The sequence below is a fragment of the Cherax quadricarinatus genome, chromosome 40 (assembly GCF_038502225.1).
Source record: "Cherax quadricarinatus isolate ZL_2023a chromosome 40, ASM3850222v1, whole genome shotgun sequence".
Classification (NCBI taxonomy): domain Eukaryota; kingdom Metazoa; phylum Arthropoda; class Malacostraca; order Decapoda; family Parastacidae; genus Cherax; species Cherax quadricarinatus.
The window spans coordinates 8,917,708-8,941,806 of NC_091331.1; the positions used below are offsets into that span (position 1 = coordinate 8,917,708).

A 24,099-nucleotide genomic window follows, 5' to 3' on the forward strand; every position below is an offset into this window, starting at 1 on the left:
GTCTCAGTGGCTAGAAGACACTGGATTTCACTTTGCAACCCTGAGAAGAGATTCCTGTTTCGGTACCTACGAACAGGAGCACACAGCACCCCCCACTTCCCCCACCGGAGCAGCTAAGTCTGTGTGGAAGGGGGGAGGTGCGAGAGCTGCGTGATCCTTCCGCTAAACAAGGCAATTACCGGTTCAAACACCACACTGAACCAATTACCGCATTTCTCACAGTCACGATACCCAGCGCTGCCCACTTTTTTCGCCTCCCGTGATAAACGGGAGGACGGATAGGCAGCGGTCCTAATCAGTGTTTCTCCAGGCAGTGAAGAAGTCATGTGTTTGGCTAGTTAGCAATATCTCCTTCGGCTGTGATTGCATGTCCGCCGCCTGCTGGCCTCTATATTCGCCTGTCTGCCTGTCTCTCACTGTCTGATTTTCGCCATGTCTGCAGTTAAGATTACACCGTATAATATAAAGAATAAGGTAATAAGGACATACATATCCTGTAGTATATACCTGCAAGCGAATACATATATATACCGACAAGAACGTTAACAAACACAATGTCATAAACCTCCTAGTGTATCTTATTATGAAAGCACATACAACGTCGGCTTGAACTCCCAGGTATGATAGTAACTCAAACCTGTTCCCCGGATGAAGTAGTTATTAAGAGGCCTGTATGAGCTGCAGCGAGTATGTTAGCAGAGTGGGGTCAGGTTGTCACCAGGTAATGCATGACTCACTTGCATGATCAGCGAGCGGAAGGGAAGGGGAGGGGAAGGAACGGTGTAGGTAGGTGGTGGAGTCCCTTGTACACACGTGGACTGCAGTCTCGCTCGCTCGAGTGCTGAGGCTCGCGTGTCGAGGCTCGTGTTTTGGTAGGGCAAGGTTCGTCATGGTACTGTGTGTGTGTGTACTCACCTAGTGTGTGTGTGTGTGTGTATGTGTGTGTGTGTGTGTGTGTGTGTGTGAAAGACTAAGCTCTCATTTAACATAAGTATTTTTAGTACTCTCGCTTTTTTTTTTTTTTTTGCAAATCATTTAAATGGTCTTCCAGGAATGATTATGTTAATGTTTAATCAAAGGAGGAACATTCTTACATCATGTTTCATTAATGTACCCATAACTTACGTTAACGCATCCATAATTTTCGGTATATTGAAAATTACGAGTTTCGTATTTACATCTCACCGATACTTGAAGGCCATGCCAGCCAGTCTGAACCCTGCTTTTATGACAGTAAAACCTCCCCTTTCTTGTACTGTTTACAGGAGGGCATCTCCCCTCTTGAAAGGGGCGAGGAAGGGGGATAGGGACCCCTGCAGCGTAAGGGGGGAAACTCCTTTGTGAGAAGCAGAATGTATTTTACGAAGTGTATCCCCAGGGGAGAGAGGGGAAACGGGGAGGAGCTGCAGTGAGGACAGGACCTTTGTGAGCGTGTGAGCGAGTGGGTGAGTGCAGGCGGGAGGTAATGTCATAATATGTTCAGCTTCCGTTGTTAGGCCCAGTTAGGTTCAGACACTCGGGACGAATATTAGGTTAGAGGCGACTAAACTTTTCACCCACGCAGACAGCGCGAAGGGGAGCTCAGCAGAATGGTGGTGTGTTGCCTGCCTCCTGGTGGTGTGTTGCCTGTCTTCTGGTGGTGTGTTGCCTGTCTCCTGGTGGTGTTTTGCTGCTGCCTCCTGCTGGTGAGTTGTCTGCCTCCTTTTGGTGTGCTGTTGCTTCCTTCTGGTGATGTGTTGCCTGTCTCCTGCTGGTGTGTTGCTGCTGCCTCCTGGTGTGTTGCCTGCCTCCTGGTGGTGTGTTGCCTGTCTCCTACTGGTGTGTTGTTGCCTGCCTTCTGCTGGTACTGCCTGTCTCCTGCTGGTGTGTTGTTGCTGCCTCCTGGTGTGTTGCCTGCCTCCTGGTGGTGTGTTGCCTGCCTCCTGCTGGTCTGTTGCCTGCCTCCTGCTGGTGTGTTGTTGCCTGCCTTCTGCTGGTACTGCCTGTCTCCTGCTGGTGTGTTGCTGCTGCCTCCTGGTGTGTTGCCTGCCTCCTGGTGGTGTGTTGCCTTCCTCCTGGTAATGTGTTGCCTGCCTCCTGCTGGTGTGTTGCCTGCCTCCTGCTGGTGTGTTGCCTGCTTCCTGGTGGTGTGTTGTTGCCTGCCTTCTGCTGGTGTGTTGCCTGTCTCCTGCTGGTGTGTTGTTGCTGCCTCCTGGTGGCGTGTTGCCTGCCTCCTGGTGATGTGTTGCCTATCTCCTGGTGGTGTGTTGTCTGCTTCCTGATGATGTGTTGCCTGCCTCCTGGTGGTGTGTTGCCTGCCTCCTGGTGGTGTGTTGCCTGCCTCCTGGTGGTGTATTGCCTGCCTCCTGGTGGTATGTTGCCTGCCTCTTAGTGCTGGTGGAGGCAGTGATGGTGGTGTTGCTGGTGTTGTATTCGTATATGTGTGTGTGTTCCTTGCCTCATAGTGGAGGTTCTGTATTCCTTTATACACTCGCCTGTTTGTTGGGAGGATAGGGGATGAGGTCGAGTCTCAGCTAATACACTCCGCCCCCTTCTAACTAGCCATGACCCTCTTCGCTCTCCCCTAACCTCGTTGGCACTCTCATACCCATTCTTAAAGCTGTGTAACAAGTCTGCTTCGACGGCATCTTCATCCAGTTCATTCCACTTTCTGACCACCCTCGGGAAATACTCCCTGACATCCCTGTGGTCCATTTGTGCTCATACAGCCGGGAAAGGACGCCTTGTCGTGCAGGCAGCTGGGACTTCAGGCTTTAATTACATTCCTATTCAAATATACGCTAAGTGATTTCATGAGCGGCACTGTTGACATGGCCCAGCTGAAATTGTTAACTGTGGGCAGTGTAGGACTATAATGAAAATCATGCAGGACTATGATAATAATAATAATAATAATAATAATAATAATAATAATAATAATAATATTGCTGAGTCGCTGTTACAGGGTGTGAGAGTAGTGTGGACCCCAACTCTGTATACAGTATATTACACAATCCCTCTACTACACCCTGTGTTTATATTGCCTGTGGACCACAACTTGTTTCCATAGAGACTACGTGCGTATAATAGTGACCACGTGCCTATAATAGGGAACAGGTGGGTGTAAAAGGGACCACATGACAATAAAGTGGACAATATGACACGAACACACCCACAGAGACGAGACATTAACTGCAGTGCATCTGTGCAGAGGATGATACTTACGATCGGTGTGTCGTATATTATACACGATGGAGGGATAAAGGGACGGAGGGAGGGAGACAGAGAAGAAGGGAGGATATGGAGGGAGGAGGAGCTGCATGAAGATGTCTAGAAGCGGCCGTAATTGGTACAAAGAAACATCACGAAAAAGAATCAGAGCGAGTTTAAAGTTGTAGAGAAAGGGGGCGACCGTGAAATTAGGTGATATTTCGGCATAATCTGTGTGCCTTCTGTACTGATCTACTACCGTCACTACAGACACCGTGATTCCTCACATTCTAACGATTTCCCCGTCACATCACTTCTACAGGATCTTACCCAGGGAGTACACACACACACACACACACACACACACACACACACACACACACACACACACACACACACACACACACACACACACACACACACACACACACACACACACACACACACATATATATATATATACACATACACATATATATATATATATATATATATACACATATATATATATATATATATATATATATATATATATATATATATATATATATATATATATATATATACGTATTTTAATGGAAAATGTTGAGGTTTCTGTCCAAAGTTGCTCATGTGGTGGATTTTGTACTAGTATGTATGTATGCAAGTACTATATGTATATCTATTTATCTTTATGTCTGTCTATGTCTGTCTGTGTGTGCTGGTTTACAAGCTACATTTACAAAGGTCACCCTTTGGCAACATGACGTCGACCTCACAACCTAAACACATTCCTCTTAGAAGCAAGATTGTAAATCTATTGATCGAGATCGCTCAAAGGTCAAAGGTTAAGGTCAGGCAAACGTTGCACTCTCAGAGACGATCTAAATAATAGGTGAAGGAAAATTTGAATAGAAAATTTTTCACACACACACACACACACACACACACACACACACACACACACACACACACACACACACACACACACACACACACACACACACACACACACACACACACACACTCACGGTTCAGGGAGAGTGACCTAGTAGCGACCAGTGAAGAGGCGGGGCCAGGAGCTCGGACTCGACCCCTGCAACCTCAACTAGGTGAGTACATACACACACAGCGTGATATATGGATAGTGCATGGATAATGGTGTATACATGGGTGATGGTGTATACATAGTTGGTGTATACATGGGTGATGGTGTATACCTGCGTGGTGGTGTATGCTTATGGGATGGTGTACGCTTATGGGATGGTGTATACATATGGGATGATGTATACATATGTGATGGTGTATACATGGGTGATGGGGTAAATATGGGTGTTGATGTATACGTGGGGGGTGATGGTGTACACCTGGGTGATGGTACGTATAGAGTGATGATTTATATATGAGTGATTCATAGTGTATACCTGGGTGGTGGTGTGGTGTATACATATGTGATGGCATGATACATGGGTGCGAAACATAGGTACGGTACACGGGCATGGGACATTAGTGTTGTAGACAGGTACGGTACACGGGCGTGGTACATGAGTGTGGTAGACAGGTATGGTACACGGGCGTGGTACATGTGTGGTAGACAGGTACGGTACACGGACGTGGTACATGAGTGTGGTAGACAGGTACGGTACATGGGCATAGTACTATAGTGTTCTACACAGTTACGGTACACGGGCATGGCACGTGAGTGCAGGTACATAACTACGGTACACGGGCATGGTACGTAAGTGCGGTACAGCAATATGCAGACTCTCCACCATAAGTTTACCTCACCTCTCTCAGGTATGAGTGGAGATTCCATCAAGAAGTGTACCCTGCCTGGAAATAAGAAGCCAATGGGTTATTCTTTCAAACCAAAATATATTATATACCTTTCCACTATGCTAAAATTTACCGAAATCAATTACACGTAAAACCACTTTCGAAAATAATATACGTTTTAAACAGATAACCCGCAATTACGAGAGGGAATTTATTAACGACATTTCTGTCCGTACCGGACCGAAACGTCTTCGTAAGTTACCTACCTTAAATGCGGATTATTAGTGAATTGTTTCTGCTATGGAGTTATGACTTTTACTCGTCATTTAACTTTCCCATTCTTCTTCCATCTTGCCTCTAAATCAGGGTAACATCAGGTCTTCCTCTATCCACCCATACCTTACCTTGGATGAGTTTCGAGAGTATTTCTACTCTCGGAACCCAGCCATGGGCCAGGCTGTACTGATGCTAGCCTGGTCAGTCAGGATGTTGCTGCTGGAGGCCCGCTGCCCCACATATCCATCACAGCCTGGTTGATCCGACAAATGGTGAAGATAATAGTCCGTTTTTTTCTTGAAGACGTCTACACTTGTTCCAGCAGTGTACTAACAAACAGTGTGTGTACTAGAAGCGAACATGTACACTGGTACCCACAATAAATACCGGTAAGGAGTGCATCTGAGGTAATAGCTAGTATATATTCTGTTGAGAACATTTATGAGTGTCCACAGAGAGCAGCAGTGCATGAACACTTAGAAGGTTGTATATCTCACTATATACTCTCTTCGAGTTTATTTTAATCGTGCGCTTATATTTGGAATTAAAGTATCCTTCGTGAATGGTGGTGAACAGTTTACATACAGTCTAAGTGACCCTTTGTGTAGTCGACCGAGAGGCAAGACGTGCAGACGAGCCTAATGGAAAGTCACTATGTTTAAAGGAAATCATTATATATATATATATATATATATATATATATATATATATATATATATATATATATATATATATATATATATATATATATATATAAATTACTAAATTTAAAAAGAGAAACTTTCGTTTTTCTTTTTGGGCCACCCTGCCTTGGTGGGATACGGCCGGTTTTTGAATATATATATATATATATATATATATATATATATATATATATATATATATATATATATATATATATATATATATATATATATATATATATATTATATGCAAAATATAGTGAAATTCCAAGCACATTCGTGATTTCTTACATTATCAAGGAATAGTAAAAATAACAGGAAAACAGAAGGCTTATAAAGCTGAAATATGAATTCATATATGGCCTGACATATGACCCTACGCACTGAGCGAGGGAATGTACTGAAAATTTATTCCGGCCACGCGTGAAAAAAATTAAGAGTAACATGTCAGGCAAAGTTTAAAATCCTTACTGACATGTCATTCACTTTATTTACATGTGACCTGAATAAATCTGCAGTACACTCCCACTCTCAGTGAGTACGGTCACATGTGAGGTCACATGTGAGGTCATATCTAAGGCCATATTTCAGCTTTATTAGTTTTCTGTTGCCCTATTATCATTACTATTCCTATTCGTTGATAGTGTGGAAAAATCACGAAAGGTTTTAAAATTTCATTATTTTTCTCACAGTGGATGTTTTACACACACACACACACACACACACACATATATATATATATATACACACATATATATATATATATATATATATACATATATATACACACACATATATATATATATATATATATATATATATATATATATATATATATATATATATATATATATATATGCATATGTCGTGTCGAATAGGTAAAACTGGTCAATTAGCAAGAACTTATTTAAAATTAAGTCCTTTGTAAAATTTTCTCTTATACCCTTAAAGATATATTTTTTTATGTTAATGTAAAAATTAATAATTTTGTACGAAAAGATCCTTAGAAAACTTACCTAACCTTATTATAACAAGCGCAATTTAATTTAGCCTAATCCAACTAAATATATTTTAGATAAGTTTACAATAATTTAATAAACAAACACAATGAAATATATTTTTTTTCGTTAGGTTCAGAATGATTGAGAAATTATTGTATACACAAATTTTCGCTTGCCTTATTCGGCAAGAAGAGCGTTGCTATTTAAGCCAAAACCGCAAGTTTTACCTATTCGGCACGACACACACACACACACACACACACATATATACTATATATATAATATATATATATTATATATATATATATATATATATATATATATATATATATATATATATATATATATATATATATATATATATATATATATATATATATATATATATATATATATATATATATGTATACACACACACACACACACACACACTGCTGTGTGACGGTCCAATGTTATGATATAGGATGGAAAAACTGAAAGCCAGCGAAGAGACACACATGACTAAAGCCTACTGTGAGCAGATCATTATATGACCAAAACTCGCGTAGGCAGACATTATCATACACCTCTTGACCAAAAATATACTAACATCATAATTTGCCGAAGGAGTGTCTGGCGAACCATAAAAAATGAAATGGTGGTCAGCACTTTTGCCACACTTCAACTGCTTCTGAACACGAGTGAACATAAACAACTCGAGATTCGAACCCTTTTCAAGCCAGTCTTAAAACTAGCAGGTTAGCGCTTTCGAACACCACTCCGTTCAGTTAGAACAGACTTGAATGCTATCTAAAAAAAAAAAATATCGGAGCAGCCATAAATTAAGACTCCCAAAGTTTTCAAATCATAATTTCAATTCCTACCTCTCGTATTATGTACTGAAAACATTTTTTGCTTCTATAATTATTACAATAAAGCGCTAATTATATTAACTTGTCAACAGTGCCAAATGGACGCATGTCACGTCTGACAAATACACCTGTGAAAAAAAACTAATTTCTCCGGATTAGCACATGAGGCTTTTTTATATTAACATTTCTAATTGCACGTTTCGAAACATCTGGCAAATAAACTCTGATAAACACAGTTCGTGTGTCTGGAAAATACACGACTTGTTTACAGTATTTATATTCCTCTCCTGAGTCAAAATCTTTTCTAATGGAGGAATAACGATAATAAAATTTTGCCAAGTAATGAAATTAAACAAGATCTGTCATGCAACAAAAGCCTTGACAGTGGCAATCAGAACAAATTTACAAATTTATTAATTTTACGGAGCTGGTTTTTAGCAGAGACCTCGCATGTTATTTCCTAAAATCCTGAGTATTCCCTGACGATGCTCCTCTCCCCCCCCCTCCAGTACAATGGCGAAATTAAGTTTTGTATTTTGTGCATTTTATATTGTTATACCGTGTTCCAGAAATGAATCCTGACGATGGTGATTGATTTGTCACCGAAACGTTGAACGCACTTCGACAAATGTCCTGGTAAGTTGGTTGGTAGGCTACCGGGGGTTAAAAACAACACTAACTACACTAGGGTCATTATGGGTATTTCTCTCAGCATGTACACTGAGAGAAATACGTCTCTCAGTGTATATATATATGTATATACATGCTGACAGACATATACCTCTCTTTGTATATTGTCTATCTTAAGATGCGAGTTTTTTCACCTTCTATGAAGTCTATTTCTTCCAGCTCGATTAATTTTATATAGATATAGATTTTTTTTTTTTTTGCATATTTCAATTACGTGTTTTGCGACAAAATTAGTCCAGCAATTTATCCTAAATTTGCTAAAAGTTACGTAATTTAAATCAATTTAATTACCTTGATTGTGGTGAAAATTTGCATAGCTGTGTGTCATTATTTTTATTTAATTTCCGTTCAACCACTACCCTTCAACCCCCTCCCTTCAATCCTTGAACCCTTCCTCTTCAACCCTTCATCTTCAACCCTTCTCTTAACCCTTTACTTTCAACTCTTCAATCCCTTACTTTCAACCCTTTAAATTCAACCCTTCCACAACCCTTCATTTAAACATCCCTTCACTCTCTCCTCTTCAACCCTTCCACCTAACCTTTCCTGTCCACCTCTTCACTTCAACCCCTCCCCTTCAACTCTTCCCCTTCAACCCCTCCCCTTCAATTCTTCCCCTTCAACCCCTCCCCTTCAACTCTTCCCCTTCAACCCCTCCCCGTCAACTCTTTCCCTTCAACCCTCCCCCTTCAACACCTCCCCTTCAACCCCTACCCTCCAACCCCTCCCCTTCAACCCCTCCAATGAAACACTGCAAAGCACTCAGAACTAACACCACTTTAACCTGTCTTAGAGAGAGAGAGAGAGAGAGAGAGACAGACAGACAGACAGACAGACAGAGACAGAGACAGACAGAGAGAGAGAGAGAGAGACAGAGAGAGAGAGAAACATTACACTCAGACATACCACAGCGAAACGCTTCATATTTTATGCATTTATCGTGACCCAAAGAGAGAAAAAAAGATAACGTTCCTTCTTGATACATTAGAAGTGAGTGTTCAGGTGGCGCAGTATTACTGCAGTACCGGGCCAGGAGCCACGACTCAACCGCCCCCCTCCTCAACCACTAAAAGTTAAGTACAGTGGAATATCATCATTTATATAGTTCTGCACTGGAGAGGAACAGCCATCAGCTGGGATATTATTATTATTATTATTATTATTATTATTATTATTATTATTATTAGTAGTAGTAGTAGTAGTAGTAGTAGTAGCAGTAGTAGTAGTAGTACTATTCACACAAATAACCCGCACACAGGGGAGAGTAGGATCTTACGACGACGTTTCGGTCCGACTTTGTGCCTTTTTGTTTATTATTATTATTATTATTATTATTATTATTAGTAGTAGTAGTAGTAGTAGTATTATTCACATATTACATTTACTTAGAGAGAAAACTGTAGACGACGTTTCTCTCAAATGCTAGACCACTGTCAAGTCACAACTGAGCAAGGAAAAAGTGAGAAGACCGGAAGGCAAGTTGGGAAGAGGGAGATGCAAGAAGGTATTAAGTAGGTTTAGTAGTCTTTGAAAATGAGGAGAAGACGCAGGAAGATGAGGAAGAGCAAGAGCAGAGAGAAGATGAGGAGAAGCAGGAAAACGATGAGAATGGACATGAAGAAAATGAGGAGGATTCAGAAGACAAGGCACGGAGGAAGAGAAGGAACTGAGAGGAGCAGGAAGAAAAGTAGAAGAGAATAATGAACAGGAAGATGAGGAGCAGTAGCAGAAGACGATAACGAGTAAGAAGAAGAAGACGAGGAGAAAGAAAAAGAAGAAAAGCAAGAAGATTATGAGAATGAGAAGATGAGTGACCAGGTCACCGTGGCACTCTGCCTGACCTGGCACTATTAATCGGTTAAGTGGCACCATCGCTTGAAGTTACAACCGCTTAATTACTCCCTTACTACCTTAGTCCCAAAGTTATTATCAATTATAATAAGCTAGCTCCATTGTGTACTGTTCCTTATATTCAATTTATGCTCCACCAGGGAGGAAGAGTTACAGTGACATACAGTGTTATCAAAAACTCCAAGAGTCAGTTACGCTGACAGTATGATGCATCAAAGGTATGCAATACTGGCTAGATGGTGAGTTAAACACACGTGCAACATCTGGGTATCTTTGTTACGAAGACGTTGTTTCGTAGACGTTGTTTGGTAGATGTTTGGTACACGTTGTTTGACAGACGTTTGGTAGATTTTGTTAGGTAGACGTTGTTTGGTAGATTCTTCATCTTGTCACTGTTTTGCACACTCTTAATATGCAGAGGACATCTCTACTACCTACTTGCTAACCCTATATCTAAAATGGTTGTAATAATAACCATAATTTTTAAAGAGGTGAACCGGTAAGCCAATGGAAGGCCTCGGTCAGATGATCAAAAGCTTAAGTGGCGGGTCATCATATGACAAGACCCGCGTCAGGAAACACTTGTCCTATTTTCTGATGAATCTTACCTAACCTAACTTGCTAACCTCTATCCTAACTCTTGAGCATGGCCGACTTCCACTGGGAAATCCCACCTACCAGTGACATTGCCTTTATCTGCTGCACCTCATCTGACTCCGATACATAAGCGCTAATCTTCCTGCCTGTACTTCAGATTCATCAAGATTTCTGTGTTCATCAACTGATCTTAGACTGAGAGGACCGATTACCTCACCTTCTACAAGGGAAAAATACATGTCAATACTGTCTACAATGGTCAAATATAATGTAAATACGATCCACTAAGGTCAAATGCAATGTCAATACTGTCTACAGTGGTCAAATAACAGGCAATACGGTCTACAGCGATCATTTACAATGCCAGTACCGATAAATGGTATGGTGATACCGACAATCTACCGACATCTAGCCTCAGTAAATTTCATGAGGTGTCCAACATCGTCCCTGTGTTGAACACACGTATTTCTTCGGTCATCACGGATCCAGTCGTCTTTGTGTTCCCTGATCCTAATGTCCAGAGATCTCTGGACGTAATGTCAATACCGTCTACAACAGTCAAACAGAATGTCAATACGGTCCGCATCGGTCAACTGCAATGCCAATTTGACCCAACAAGGTCATGCACAATGCCTATTGGTTGAATAAACGAATCGCCAATTGACATTCTTTCACATAAAATTAAGGCTAACAATCGTTACTATTCAGGAGGATCGGATTTTTGAGCCTCCAGCTCAATACCAGCCAAATGACCTTTGAACTCGCGGACTGAACATGTAAACAAAGATATACCCGAAACGCTCTGAACTTTCAGAGAATAACCATGAAATTTTTCAGAGAGTTTAAAAGGTTTTTGGAAAGAGTAGTAGTAGTAATACTGATACTACTAGTAGTAGAAGTAGCGATAGAAGTAGTAGTATCACTAGCAGCAGAAGTAGTAATAGTAGCAGCAGTAGTAGTAATAGTAGTAGTAGTCGTAGTAGTAGTAGTAGTAGTAGTGATAGTAGTAGTGGCAGGAACTGTTTATATTATTACTATTATTACTGCTATTATTTTTATTATTCCACGGGGAAGCGCTACAGCCATAAGCGCCATACAGCGCCTGGAGAATGGAAGACAATCAGGTTCGAACCAAGGTAGCGGAGAGTTGCTACAACTCCATGGACCAAGAGTCCCTCACCGGCATCAAAGCTCCATCATCCCCCCAACCTCCCTAGAGACGGTTCGCCAGAATTCTAAAAATAATTAAAATTTAATAAGGCTCGTCTTGAATTCCTTTCCTCAATTAGATCTCTGTAAGATACACTCAAAGGTAATTACAGATATTGTGTTTTTATTACCTTTTAATTTTTCTAATAAAAGGCAGGACCAAGGAATTACCTTCAATAAAGGTAAGTGAGGCTGTCTTGAAGATAAATGACATTGGTATGTAAGAGAGTGTTTTCCCCCCTCAGAGTCTGTCAATAGATTTTTGGTAGTGAACGGAGGTGTCAGGAGGAATTTTAATAATAATATTGTATTATTATTTTACATTATATATTAATTATATTATTATTTTATATTATTATTATTATTATTATTATTATTATTATTATTATTATTATTATTATTATTATTATTAAATGATCCATGTGATAAACCGGGAGGGACCAAAATATCCCAAATTTGCTTACAAGAGATGTAATATAGACTGTAATATATATCTAGCCGCACTGGTATTAACCCAAGGAGTTTTGTGTATCATGTTCCATCGCTACCCTCCACAGGATGGCTACGGAAGCATAGACTAGCCGCTTCGGTGGCAAAATAAAAAAAAATCTAATCTTGCTCTCATTCTTGTTGGTATTTGACTCCATCTTCGACTTAGTTGTCACTCTTACTGTGTTGATTTGGTGATGTTTATTGTCAGAGGCCTAGCTTCTCCCTACGAGCCCCGTGAGGGCGGGGAATGTGGCTAGGCCTGGGGACACTTGGTCCCAAAGATGAGGAGGTACTTGTACCTCCTCCCATGGGAGACTTAAGTCTCGAGACACTCCCCAGATAAGGAGCCAAGGCCGGGTCACCACTACTTGGAAAAGACCCGGGCCGGGAGAATACCGGCGAATAAAAAAAAAAAAAAATTGTCAGCAAAGAGCTGCCTGGCGCTCTCTGAATTTGTTTGTCAAGAGTGCGAGGGAGATGAACTTCAACGAGTCACCAGAAGGGACAAAACATCGACTTCAAAACAGTTAAGAGTATGGAAGAGCCACACTTCGACATATCACTGCTGGATCCAAGTTGAAAGAGCACTTAGCATTACCAACAGTAAAAAAAATGTATGGACCTTTAATACCTTACTGTCCTCGATGCATTTCAAAGCCCAGTGTCCCTTGATAGCTGAGTGCATGTATTTAATTGTCCAAGGTGCTTTAATTAACAAAATGGTTGTAACTATGATCATATTTTTTAAAGGAGTGGACCAGTAAGCCAGCGGAAGGCCTCTATCAGATGACTAAAAGCTCCAACATCGGGTCGTCATCTGACTAAGACCCGCGTCAGTAAACATTGTCCTCTTTCCTGACGAACCTTACCCAACCTAACCTCCAAAGTGCTTTCAAAATATTGGTTGCTTTCTTAATAGTTTCAGTGCCTTCACTGTCTTCATGTATTGAATTCAATGCCACAATATCGTCAGTGCCATTAAGATCTTGGTACCCTTCAATGCCCCAATATCCTTTAAGTTCCTTTAGTGCTTAAATCCATACTGTCTGTCCACTACTGTTATTTCTAGCAGATTTTAATTGTCATTTTAATCTCTCCTTCCTCCTCCTCCTGACTCGATACTTAGCCTCTCTTCTCTTCCTCCTGATCTCCGAAAAGTTAATTATCTTCCTTCCTATACCCTCCATTCGTTCGTTTACCCAATTATCCTTCTTTCTTCCTTACATTCACCTTCTATACTGGCGAATTACAGACTGTAAGAGAAACAAGACACGACGCAACCTAGCAACATGCCATCAGACTTAATTAACATCATACACTAAACAAATTATATTCCCCAGCCCAAATTTATTGCTCTTAGTAATACCAACGTCAGATATTTGAATTAGCTACTTGTGTAACCCTGATCAATGTTTATCATATCAGTTATCGCCATTCAATACACGTTATGAACTTCTGCATGACTAATTACAGTAGAGTTTGGCAATTATTAGAAGGAGCATCGAGCCACAATAGATCCTGGTGCAGAGTGAACCACATGGGTTTAACGCTTCGGATATAATAATAATAATAATAATAATAATAATAATAATAATAATAATAATAATAATAATCTGCATGGGTAGTAAGTCTCCGACAAACATAATATTAAACCGTTTGTAATCCTAACATACGAGGCTCGTGCTTGTCATTACAAAATTATTTTAAAGGTCACTACTGCATGAGCCGTCGTAAAGCCACGGTGCAACTACGTGCCCAATAATTAAAGTCACAATGCTACTCTGTGAGCCGTAAGTAAAGCCACAACAAAATTCATTATCAGATCGTTCTATGATCGTGGCCCGCGTCTGTTACTGTGTGGGCCACCGCATCTTCCCATTCAGTCTTCAGTTTTGGTAAGCAATGAGTGCAGCACTTACTCATATAATTACATTACGAATGTTTGTTTATACAGTCAGAACCACATATATAAATGATACTTTATAGCGACATATTAATAGGATACATATAATATGCGGGTTATGCCATTTTATTGAGACGACGTTTCGTCCACCAGGAACTTTACCAACTGAGTCTCTGGTGGGCGAAATGACTTTATAAAATGCCATTAGCCGCATACTGTGTCTCATTAACTTTCAGAAGCACACCAAACATCTTTACTGGGGTCCTCCTTACATCTTGCCGACTATGTCTGGCTCTGACGGGACTTGGGCAAATGGTCCACCTGACCTAATTGAAAAAATACTTTTCCCATTTCTATTTTTGGAGAAAACTTTGTTTCCCTTCCAGTTACCGCACAGATTTGGGGAATATATTGTCCCTGACTCCAGGGAAGCAGGGCAAAAGCCGTCGTAGCCCTTAAAGAACCACAATAACATCTTCCCGGCTACGACAAGAATGGAAAAAAAATAGTTCATCTTTTGTCTGTAATAAAATTCTCCAAATGCGCGGATTAACTTCACTTTTATCTCTGCGTTCCCTTGTCCCCTTTGTCTTCCGTGTAAACAAAAGTTTTCTTGACGCAAAACGGGTGCACTCTGCTAGGATGGCCGTTTTTTTTTTCTTTCTGTCTCATAAACATGTAAGATGACATGTAAATCTTACATGCCTCTACTTACATCCAGTACACACTTTACTTTCCTGTGTGTTTCTTAATAGTTCTTATTTCTATAATATTTTAGGAGACCGAGTCTTAGACCATGCCACAGGGGACAATTATCCCCAGGGTGGCAGTGTGGTGGCCACAGTTCTCGGCCCTTGCCAGCGCCATCTGTAGGCCTGAGGCATACACGATCTATTTGGTTCCTGTCTACATCAGCCTAATTTCTCTTCGTTTTCTTTCCCTCTGTTGACAGGAGAGCCTCGTCTTCCACTTCTCCTCGGACCCTTATGGGTTTAATGCTTAGTTTTTAATGTAATAATAATAATAATAATAATAATAATAATAATAATAATAATAATAATAATAATAATAATAATCAATTCTCCCGAACTCCTCTTGTTCACGTATATAGCTTGATGTTGAACTTCATTTGTTATTAGTGTTTCTAGTGTTTTCCTCTATTACAGGGAGTGTAAATGCTTGCCTTCCTTTCTGTTAGTTCATCCTAGGTGACAGTATTCTTGCCTTAACGTAATTCTAATAACTCTCCGCCCATTTCATACAGCTTTATGCAGCGTACGTCTTAAGCATGTAACACATGCTTAGCAAATAAACTGCATAGGTCTCATACATTTGTCTGCTCCCTCAGACTTACTGGTGTTGACAGAGTGGTGACTAACGTGGAGCGAGTGTAATTAAGGCTACCGAACGTTGAAATATTAATACTTAATTCTGCACTCTTCGGCTACACTCATATTAAACTTCAGTCAAGCCCATTTATGAAGAACAGCACATGAAAGCTTACTTCATGATTGGTGGATTGTGGCAGCATTGCTGTGCAAGCAGTTTACTGCTTCCGACCACTTTCTCTCGACGCCATCCCTCGTGGTATAAATGGTTTTAGAAAACCGACAAGTTGATAAATGAGAGAGACACTTGTGCAACATTTGGGTATCTTTACTCTGGACACGTTTCGTCAGCCAGTGGCTTCAGTCCAATACAGAGAAGAACGGTGGTGGAAGATGAGGAGTTTGAGGTAATCACTCCCTCAGCCTGGAGTCGATAATGTTGCTACTGCTACTACTACTACAGCCGGGTCCATACATTCACACATACCTGAGCGGAGTTCATGTGATCGAACCTAAAGTGTTACTCATACGTGCTACTGCTACACTACTACTACTACTACTAGTGGTTATGTGAGGGATCCTGAAAGTGTTGACCATGTATATAACAGCAACGCTATCGACATTTCTTCGTTATTTGTTGTGGGAACCATTCATCAAAAGTTTACCAATAACTGACAACATTGCTACCGGGCTGTAGTTGCTGGCCATTGTACATGACTTCCCTCTCACACAGAGGCACCCTGGTATCTTGTCTGTTCCGCTATTACAAGACAGAGAATCGAGCTTCTACCAGTCCTTGCGCTGATAACCCTCACGAATTTAAAGCTTAAAATTAAATAAAAATAAAGAAATCTCCATTTACAAAGAGGAACATTAACATTGCTTGGTAGATTGTGTGTGTGTGTGTGTGTGTGTGTGTGTGAGAAAGATATATATATAGAGAGAGAGAGAAAGAGAGAGGAGATGCTAGTTAATAAGCCTGATATTATCCTTTCCAGTAGCTTTACCAGAGACTTGTGACGATGGATGCCTTCCTATCTTCCCGTTGATTCCGATAGCCTTGGCACCAATGGAGCGGCTGTCCGTGGAGACTTGCCTTTTCTCCATTTAGGGATTCCATCTTATCAGAGAAACAGGGCAACAAGTTGATCGGGCTTTTCACGGCTTGGGCAAATTCTAAGCCGGTTTCAAGACTGTATCTTCCGTGGATTATCAACCAAGATACAAAAGGCTTCAGAGTCCAGTCTAACTGATGCCATTTTTACGTCCATTTCCTCCATCTCACAGCAAGGGGCTAAAAAAAATAAGGGTAATTCAAAGGCTTAGCCACACACTTCAGATGTGCAATGTGCTTGTACTGGTGATCCAGCTGTGATTGCTGAAGGCATTTGCGTTGTTCACAACGAGGCAGTATGTTTCTTTAGCTTGGAAAATGTATTCACGGGAAACGGTAAATCCGTTGTGGTTATACAGCGCCTAGAAAATGGGAGGCAATTCTGTTTGATACAGAGAAAGAGAGAGAGAGAGAGAGAGAGAGAGAGAGAGAGAAAGAGAGAAAGGATGGTAAGCTCTGAGAGAAGCTCTCTCCAGTATTCCCTTCACCTACAGTAGGTAATGTGGGTTGTATGGTTGTAGTTTTACATGGTTGTATTTTTGTATGGCTGTATTCTTGTATGGTTATACTTTTGTATGGTTGTACTTTTGTATGATTGTATTTTTGTATGGCTGTATTTTTGAATAGTTGTATTGGCTAAGCAAATTGACAGGTGTATTAGAACCAATATATTTCTCTCCGCAGTGTATCGAATAAGTCACAACATCATGACTGGAAAATACAGTGACTGGAACAACATCATGACTGGGAAATACAGTGACTGGAACAAGACAATGGCTGGTACAAGACAACAGCTGGAACATTACCATGAGTGGAACAGTACCATGGCTGGAACAAGACCATAGCTGGTACATTAACATGGCTGGAACAATTCACACATAACCCTAGCTTTGAAAAGAAACTTCCAGACAACGTTTCGGCCGTCCTGAAACATCATCAGGTCACAACTGTGACTTCATCATGGTCTGGGACAGAGCGAAACGTCGTCAAAAGTCGCACCGTTAAAGTGTGAATTATTTTTAAGTAGAGGCAGAATATGTATAGGCAAAATATATATAAAATAAATAATATGTATGAAAGACAGAATGTATATAAACTAAAAACTATATAAAATAAAGACAATGTATATAAAATAAAGACAGAATGTATATAAAAATAAGATACAATGTTTATAAGAATAAAGATAGAATGTATATAAAATAAAGATAGATGTGAAAATAAAAACAATATGTACAGAGTAGAGACAATGTGTATAAAATTAAATATGTCTAAATTCACGTCAGTGTATATATACCTCCCTATATATATATATATATATATATATATATATATATATATATATATATATAATAAATCACGTCAGTTAAAACTTCAATATATTTTTGTCTTTATTCAAAGCTTTGTTAAACCTGTTTTATTTTGTTTTTACTGCGTTAACAAAAAAAATATTGCATTACTAAGAAACTGAGTTTCAGCAAATGGCTCTTGATCCAGGAAGAAAATGGAGCAATCCTCCCCTTCCCTGGATCAAGCCTGATTGCCGCCCTTTCACCCCGGGTGCTATATGACCCCCCCAGCCTGGGGTCTAAGTGATCACATCGACTCCAGGCTGAGGGACTGATTGCCTTTATCTCCCTCTGAAATTCAACCATACTTCTACGTATTAGACTGAGGAAGCCACTGGTTGCACAAGTATCTCATTCATCGTCCCGTCGGTTCTTTGAACCATTTATCTACATCTTCAGTCCTTCAAATAGTTGTCAAGATCTCTTCATCACTGAGATTAACCTCCTCTTCCTTATCTGAAACCAGATTACTTCCCATTCCCAAGGTATTCAATGTATCTTACGGATAAATCACTTTCCTATTAAAATAATTATAATTATTTACGAGTCTCGGAAATTGTCTTAATTACAGCTGATATTTTTATAACCAAAACTCGACTCACGAAATCGCTCTATTAAAAAAAAAAAAGCTAACTACTCACATCAAATTGGGTACCCCTTTCCTGAGGACCAAGTGAATATTTTACGCAGTAGAGGTGAACAGCACCCATGTTATATAATAATAAAAAGAGGATCTTTTAACCTTCCCATTTGTACATTCTATATCTAGGAGACACCTCTTGGTTCAGTGTACAGTGTAGGTTAAGGGGTGTATATGTATATACAATGAGAGCTTACTTGAACCCCTGTTTCTTGAAGTTAAATCTTCTAAAGTTAGTGTATAGGTGAAATGTGGCCTTAATGTCTTTCGGGGGAGGTGCCTTGATGCCCCTGAAGGGGGTCGAATTGGGTCGAATTTGATTCTCACCCCTTCGTCAAACGCTGTTATGACCCTCCCTCTTTCCCGAGCGGGACGACTGTACTTTTTGGTGGAGTCGAGCTCTCTCTCTCTTTTTTTTTTTTAAGCTGATACTCCATCATAACTGTGTCAAACTATTTTAATTGATCCAGATCACAACTAGACCATCTTACCTGAGTCAGGTTATGACCAGACCATCTTAAGTCAGATCATGACCAGATCATCTTAAGTCAGGTCATGACCAGACCATCTTAAGTCAGGTCATGACCAGACCATCTTAAGTCAGGTCATGACCAGACCATCTTACCTGAGTTGGATCACGATCAGACCATTTTCACCTGAGTGAGACTGACCAGACCGTCTTACCTGAGTGAACCTACGCCTAGACCACGTAAATGAGTAGGTCCAAGACCAACCTACCTCATACCTGAGCCAGACCTCGACTCCACCACCTACCTGTATCTAGACAGATGCCCATCTTGAAGAGGCGTGAGATCTCGCTGAAGACTGGCATTAAAGTGAGATGTCTTATCACCACTACGACCGCGTCATCCCGGTGGGCACAAGCTGACGGGCGTGGTGCCACCCACACGGGCGTGGTGCCACCTACACGGGCGTGGAGATACCCACACGGGCGTGGAGCTACCAACACGGGCGTGGTGCTATCCACGCAGGCGTGATCACAAGAACGTGGTGCTCCTCACTAGGGCATCATGCCCATCACGTTGGAGAAAAAAAGATTCATTCTCTAAAGTATTTTGAACCGTCAGCAATGTTTATTATGGATCTAAATGTCTCACTTAAGTCGCGGCTCAGCCATTGGTTATAAATATTTCATCAAATCTCACGTGTGTTTAGCGCTTCCCCATGAATTTCGTAATAACAATAATTCATTTGGGTTATAAACAGAAGACTGTGATTCAATTATTGGTTCTAAACGTTTTACTAAGATTGTAAACAGAACCTTACAATGCAATCACTGAGTATAAATATTTCACTAAGAATATAAACATGTGTCTGCGGTAAAATCACATATTTTCTTTTGCCGTTGTTTTTGACCAGTCTTTGTGTATATCCTCGAGCACGTCTTTTTGTATTATTACCGTTGAATAATGTACATTCTCGCGTCTGTTTCCGACTGCAGAATGACTCTTCGATGCAACAGAGATAGGGGCCATTGTTGCAATTCCATGTTGTCGAAATATTGCTTTGTTACAAATAAACAATTGAACATTGATGATATCTCTTTTAAACCGGAGACCAATTGAACGTGAGATTTGTTATAATTACCACCAGTGAGTTAATCCCTTTAAGTTTACCATGAAATGTGCTACTTAAAACATCGGCATAGAGTTGCAGTTTCATAGATTTTATATAGTAAAGTTAAAAATTGGCCTGCAGTTGTTGGTCTCAGTTGGGTCTCTGTCCATATGAAATGAGGTAACAAGTTCTAGCTTAAAAATATCTGGGAAGGTTTTGGATTTTGTAATGGTGTTACCTGGTGTTGTGTTAGGTTATGTATTTGTGTTTCAGGTCAGTGGCACACCTGTACAGGTGCACTGGTGGAGGCAGATGGTATTAACTACGGCAGGTGACCCTGAGGGAATCCAGATAATACCGGCAGCGGCTACAGTGTTGACGGAGTGGTATAATGGAAGTCAGGTGGTATGGACTCTTGTGACGGCAGGTGGCAGAAGGTATTCTAAATGGGAGTTGCAGCAGCAGCAACGTAATTGATGACGGCAAGTGACACAAGTACAGCCTGATGGTACTGGTAGCAACAACATTGTTGACACCAGATGACACAAAAGACATCAAATGGCACTGATAGCGGTAGTGGTGACGAGTGGGGAGGGTTCTAAAGAGCAGCGGTTACCAACGCTTCTGTTGACAATTGGCGTCCTGGAGACCGTCTGAGCTCCCTCATCCACACACATACATATTCAGACGAACACCCTTCACACGGGTCTGCAAGCATTTCTGCACCCGCATCTGTAGTACTGTTTATAGTCCTGAGTCTATCATAACATCCATCACCCCTAGCACTGTCCACAACTGAAGCATAATAACACACGAATGCTTAGACACAAGTCATCACGAATGTTACGTTGGTGAAAAATATTCCTCCACTCAGCTACTATCAAATAAGTTAGCTTCTCTGTTATTTAATGGCCACAGGTTCAAAAAGTTGACATAAGGCACACGAATAGAGGGCCGGAGGAGCCGAGCAGCAGTCCTCACCCGTCGGTGGCTGAACACAGAATGGCTCCGTTGCTCCAGGAGTCGATATTTGTATTAATTTATGAGCTTGGACGTTGCCGATTCTTTCGTCCACTGACGCACCTGCCAGACCGCGGTGCTGCGGTGGCTTTATCAAACCTATATTGATTTTAATACCTTATAATGGTAAGTTGCCAGGAGGGAAATAATATTTTTTTAATGAGGTTTTGGAATGCAGGAACGAACGAATGTAGAACTGATGTGTATGTGTATGTGTGTGTGTGTATGTGTGTGTGTGTGTGTGTGTGTGTGTGTGTGTGTGTGTGTGTGTGTGTGTGTGTGTGTGTGTGTGTGTGTGTGTGTGTGTGTGTGTGTGTGTGTGAGAGTGTGTGTTTGTATGTGTGTGTGTGTACTCACCTAGTTGTACTCGCCTAGTTGTACTAGTTGTACTCACTGGTCGCTAATAGGTCACTCTCCCTGAGCCGTGAATTTTATCATACCTTTGCTTAAAGCTATGTATGGATCCTGCCTCAACTACATCGCTTCCAAAACTATTCCACTTCCTGACTACTCTATGGCTGAAGAAATACTTCCTAACATCCCTGTGATTCATCTGTGTCTTCAACTTCCAACTGTGTCCTCTTGTTGCTGTGTCCCATCTCTGGAACATCCTGTCTTTGTCCACCTTGTCAATTCCTCTCAGTATTTTGTATGTCGTTATCATGTCCCCCCTATCTCTCCTGTCCTCCAGTGTCGTCAGGTTGATTTCCCTTAACCTCTCCTCGTGAGACATACCTCTTAGCTCTGGGACTAGTCTTGTTGCAAACCTTTGCACTTTCTCTAGTTTCTTTACGTGCTTGGCTAGGTGTGGGTTCCAGACTGGTGCCGCATACTCCAATATGGGGCTAACGTACACGGTGTACAGAGTCCTGAACGATTCCTTATTAAGGTGTCGGAATGCTGTTCTGAGGTTTGCCAAGCGCCCATATGCTGCAGCAGTTATTTGGTTGATGTGCGCTTCAGATGTGCCTGGTGTTATACTCACCCCAAGATCTTTTTCCTTGAGTGAGGTTTGTAGTCTCTGGCCCCCTAGACTGTGTGTGTGTGTGTGTGTGTGTGTGTGTGTGTGTGTGTGTGTGTGTGTGTGTGTGTGTGTGTGTGTGTGTGTGTGTGTTCACAGGCAAAGCTTTGTTATGGTGTACTGTTTTCATTAATATTTAATATATATTTTTTTTTAAAATATGAACATTGTGTGTACGTAAGTTGTGGTTGTGGGGGTCCGTCACACCTTTGGTCACACCTGTGAACTGCGTATAACCGGTTAAACAAATTATCGTGGCCTGGTGGCTAAAGCTCTCGCTTCACACGGTTAGAGTCCGAGTTCGATTCCCGGCGAGGGTAGAAACATTGAGCTTGTTTCCTTACACCGGTTGTTTATGTTCCCAATCAGCAAAATGGGTACCTGGATGTTAGTCGACTGGTGTGGGTCGCATCTAGAGACGAAACTGACCTAATTTGCCCGAAATGCTCTGCATAACAAGCGACTTTCTATATAGTAGTATGTCAATGATGTCAGCTAGGCTTGTATACCTTGTACATGTACTTGTAGAAATAAAGATATTATTATTATTATTATTATTATTATTATTATTATTATTATTACTATTATTATTATTATTATTGTATAGTTTTAAGATAGGTACGACAGTGTCTATGGTGTTTGATATTCGTCCTCATCACTCAGATACTGAAGATTTATTTCCTAACATTCTTATGGTTCATTTCCACATTAAATATTCTTTCAGATGTGTCCCCTTATTTTTCATTCATGCCTTCCAGAGAGTCTGTCCCATCTGCTTATTCAAGTTTTCCTTGAGTATCTCATACTTTTGCTATTGTATCTTCCTTAGACCTTCATCTGTCTTAGGTCGTCAGGTTCCGTTATTTTATCGTTGTAGGTCAACCATCTTGGCACCAGGACCAGTCTTGTTGTGACTTGCTCTAATTTCTTTTTATATTTTTGATCAAGTGTAATTACATATTTGTAATTGTTTGTAGGTCCAGGAGCAGAGCTATGCTTGTGGTGTCCCGTCTTTAAAAACCTGTAGGTCCAGGAGCAGAGCTATGCTTGTGGTGTCCCGTCTTTAAAAACCTGTAGGTCCAGGAGCAGAGCTATGCTTGTGGTATCCGGTCTTAAACAACCTGTTCATCATATTTGATTTCATTTAAATTTCCAATGTTTGTAGCTCTTGCTACACCCTCTTGTCTTCCTCTTGTCTTCCATTCCATTGATCCACCACTCTGGTGTGAAGAAAATTTTTCTAATATTCATTCGCAGCCAGTATTTTTTTTTAGTTCACAGCTGTCTTCTTGTTATCCCCGTCGCTGGTGCCAAAAAAAAAAATTAATTTTGAACTAATCTTTCATCCCCTTTTATGACCTTATATGTGATTGTCATGTCTTCTCTTCATACTGTCAGCCAGCGTGACCATCTTTATGTCTGTTCTCCTCCTGCTGTTAGCCAGCATGGTCATCTTTATGTCTGTTCTCCTGCTGTCAGCCAGCATGGTCATCTTTATGTCTGTCCTCCTGCTGTCAGCCAGCGTGGTCATCTATATAAGTCGTTCACTTATATG

At 40.8% G+C, this 24,099-nt stretch overlaps 1 protein-coding gene across 2 annotated transcripts in view; it reads right to left on the reverse strand.

Annotated features, from left to right (window-relative positions):
• Positions 1 to 21,484, reverse strand: part of LOC128687386 (adenylate kinase isoenzyme 5) — an 88,048-nt gene extending 66,564 nt beyond the window's left edge. For both annotated transcript variants that reach the window (XM_070092681.1, XM_053774844.2), the window contains exon 1: positions 19,700 to 21,484. In XM_070092681.1, coding sequence (XP_069948782.1) covers positions 19,700 to 19,757 — 58 coding nt within the window. In that variant the 5' untranslated portion in view covers positions 19,758 to 21,484. The remainder of the gene's footprint in view (positions 1 to 19,699) is intronic.
• Between the last annotated feature and the right edge of the window lie 2,615 nt (positions 21,485 to 24,099).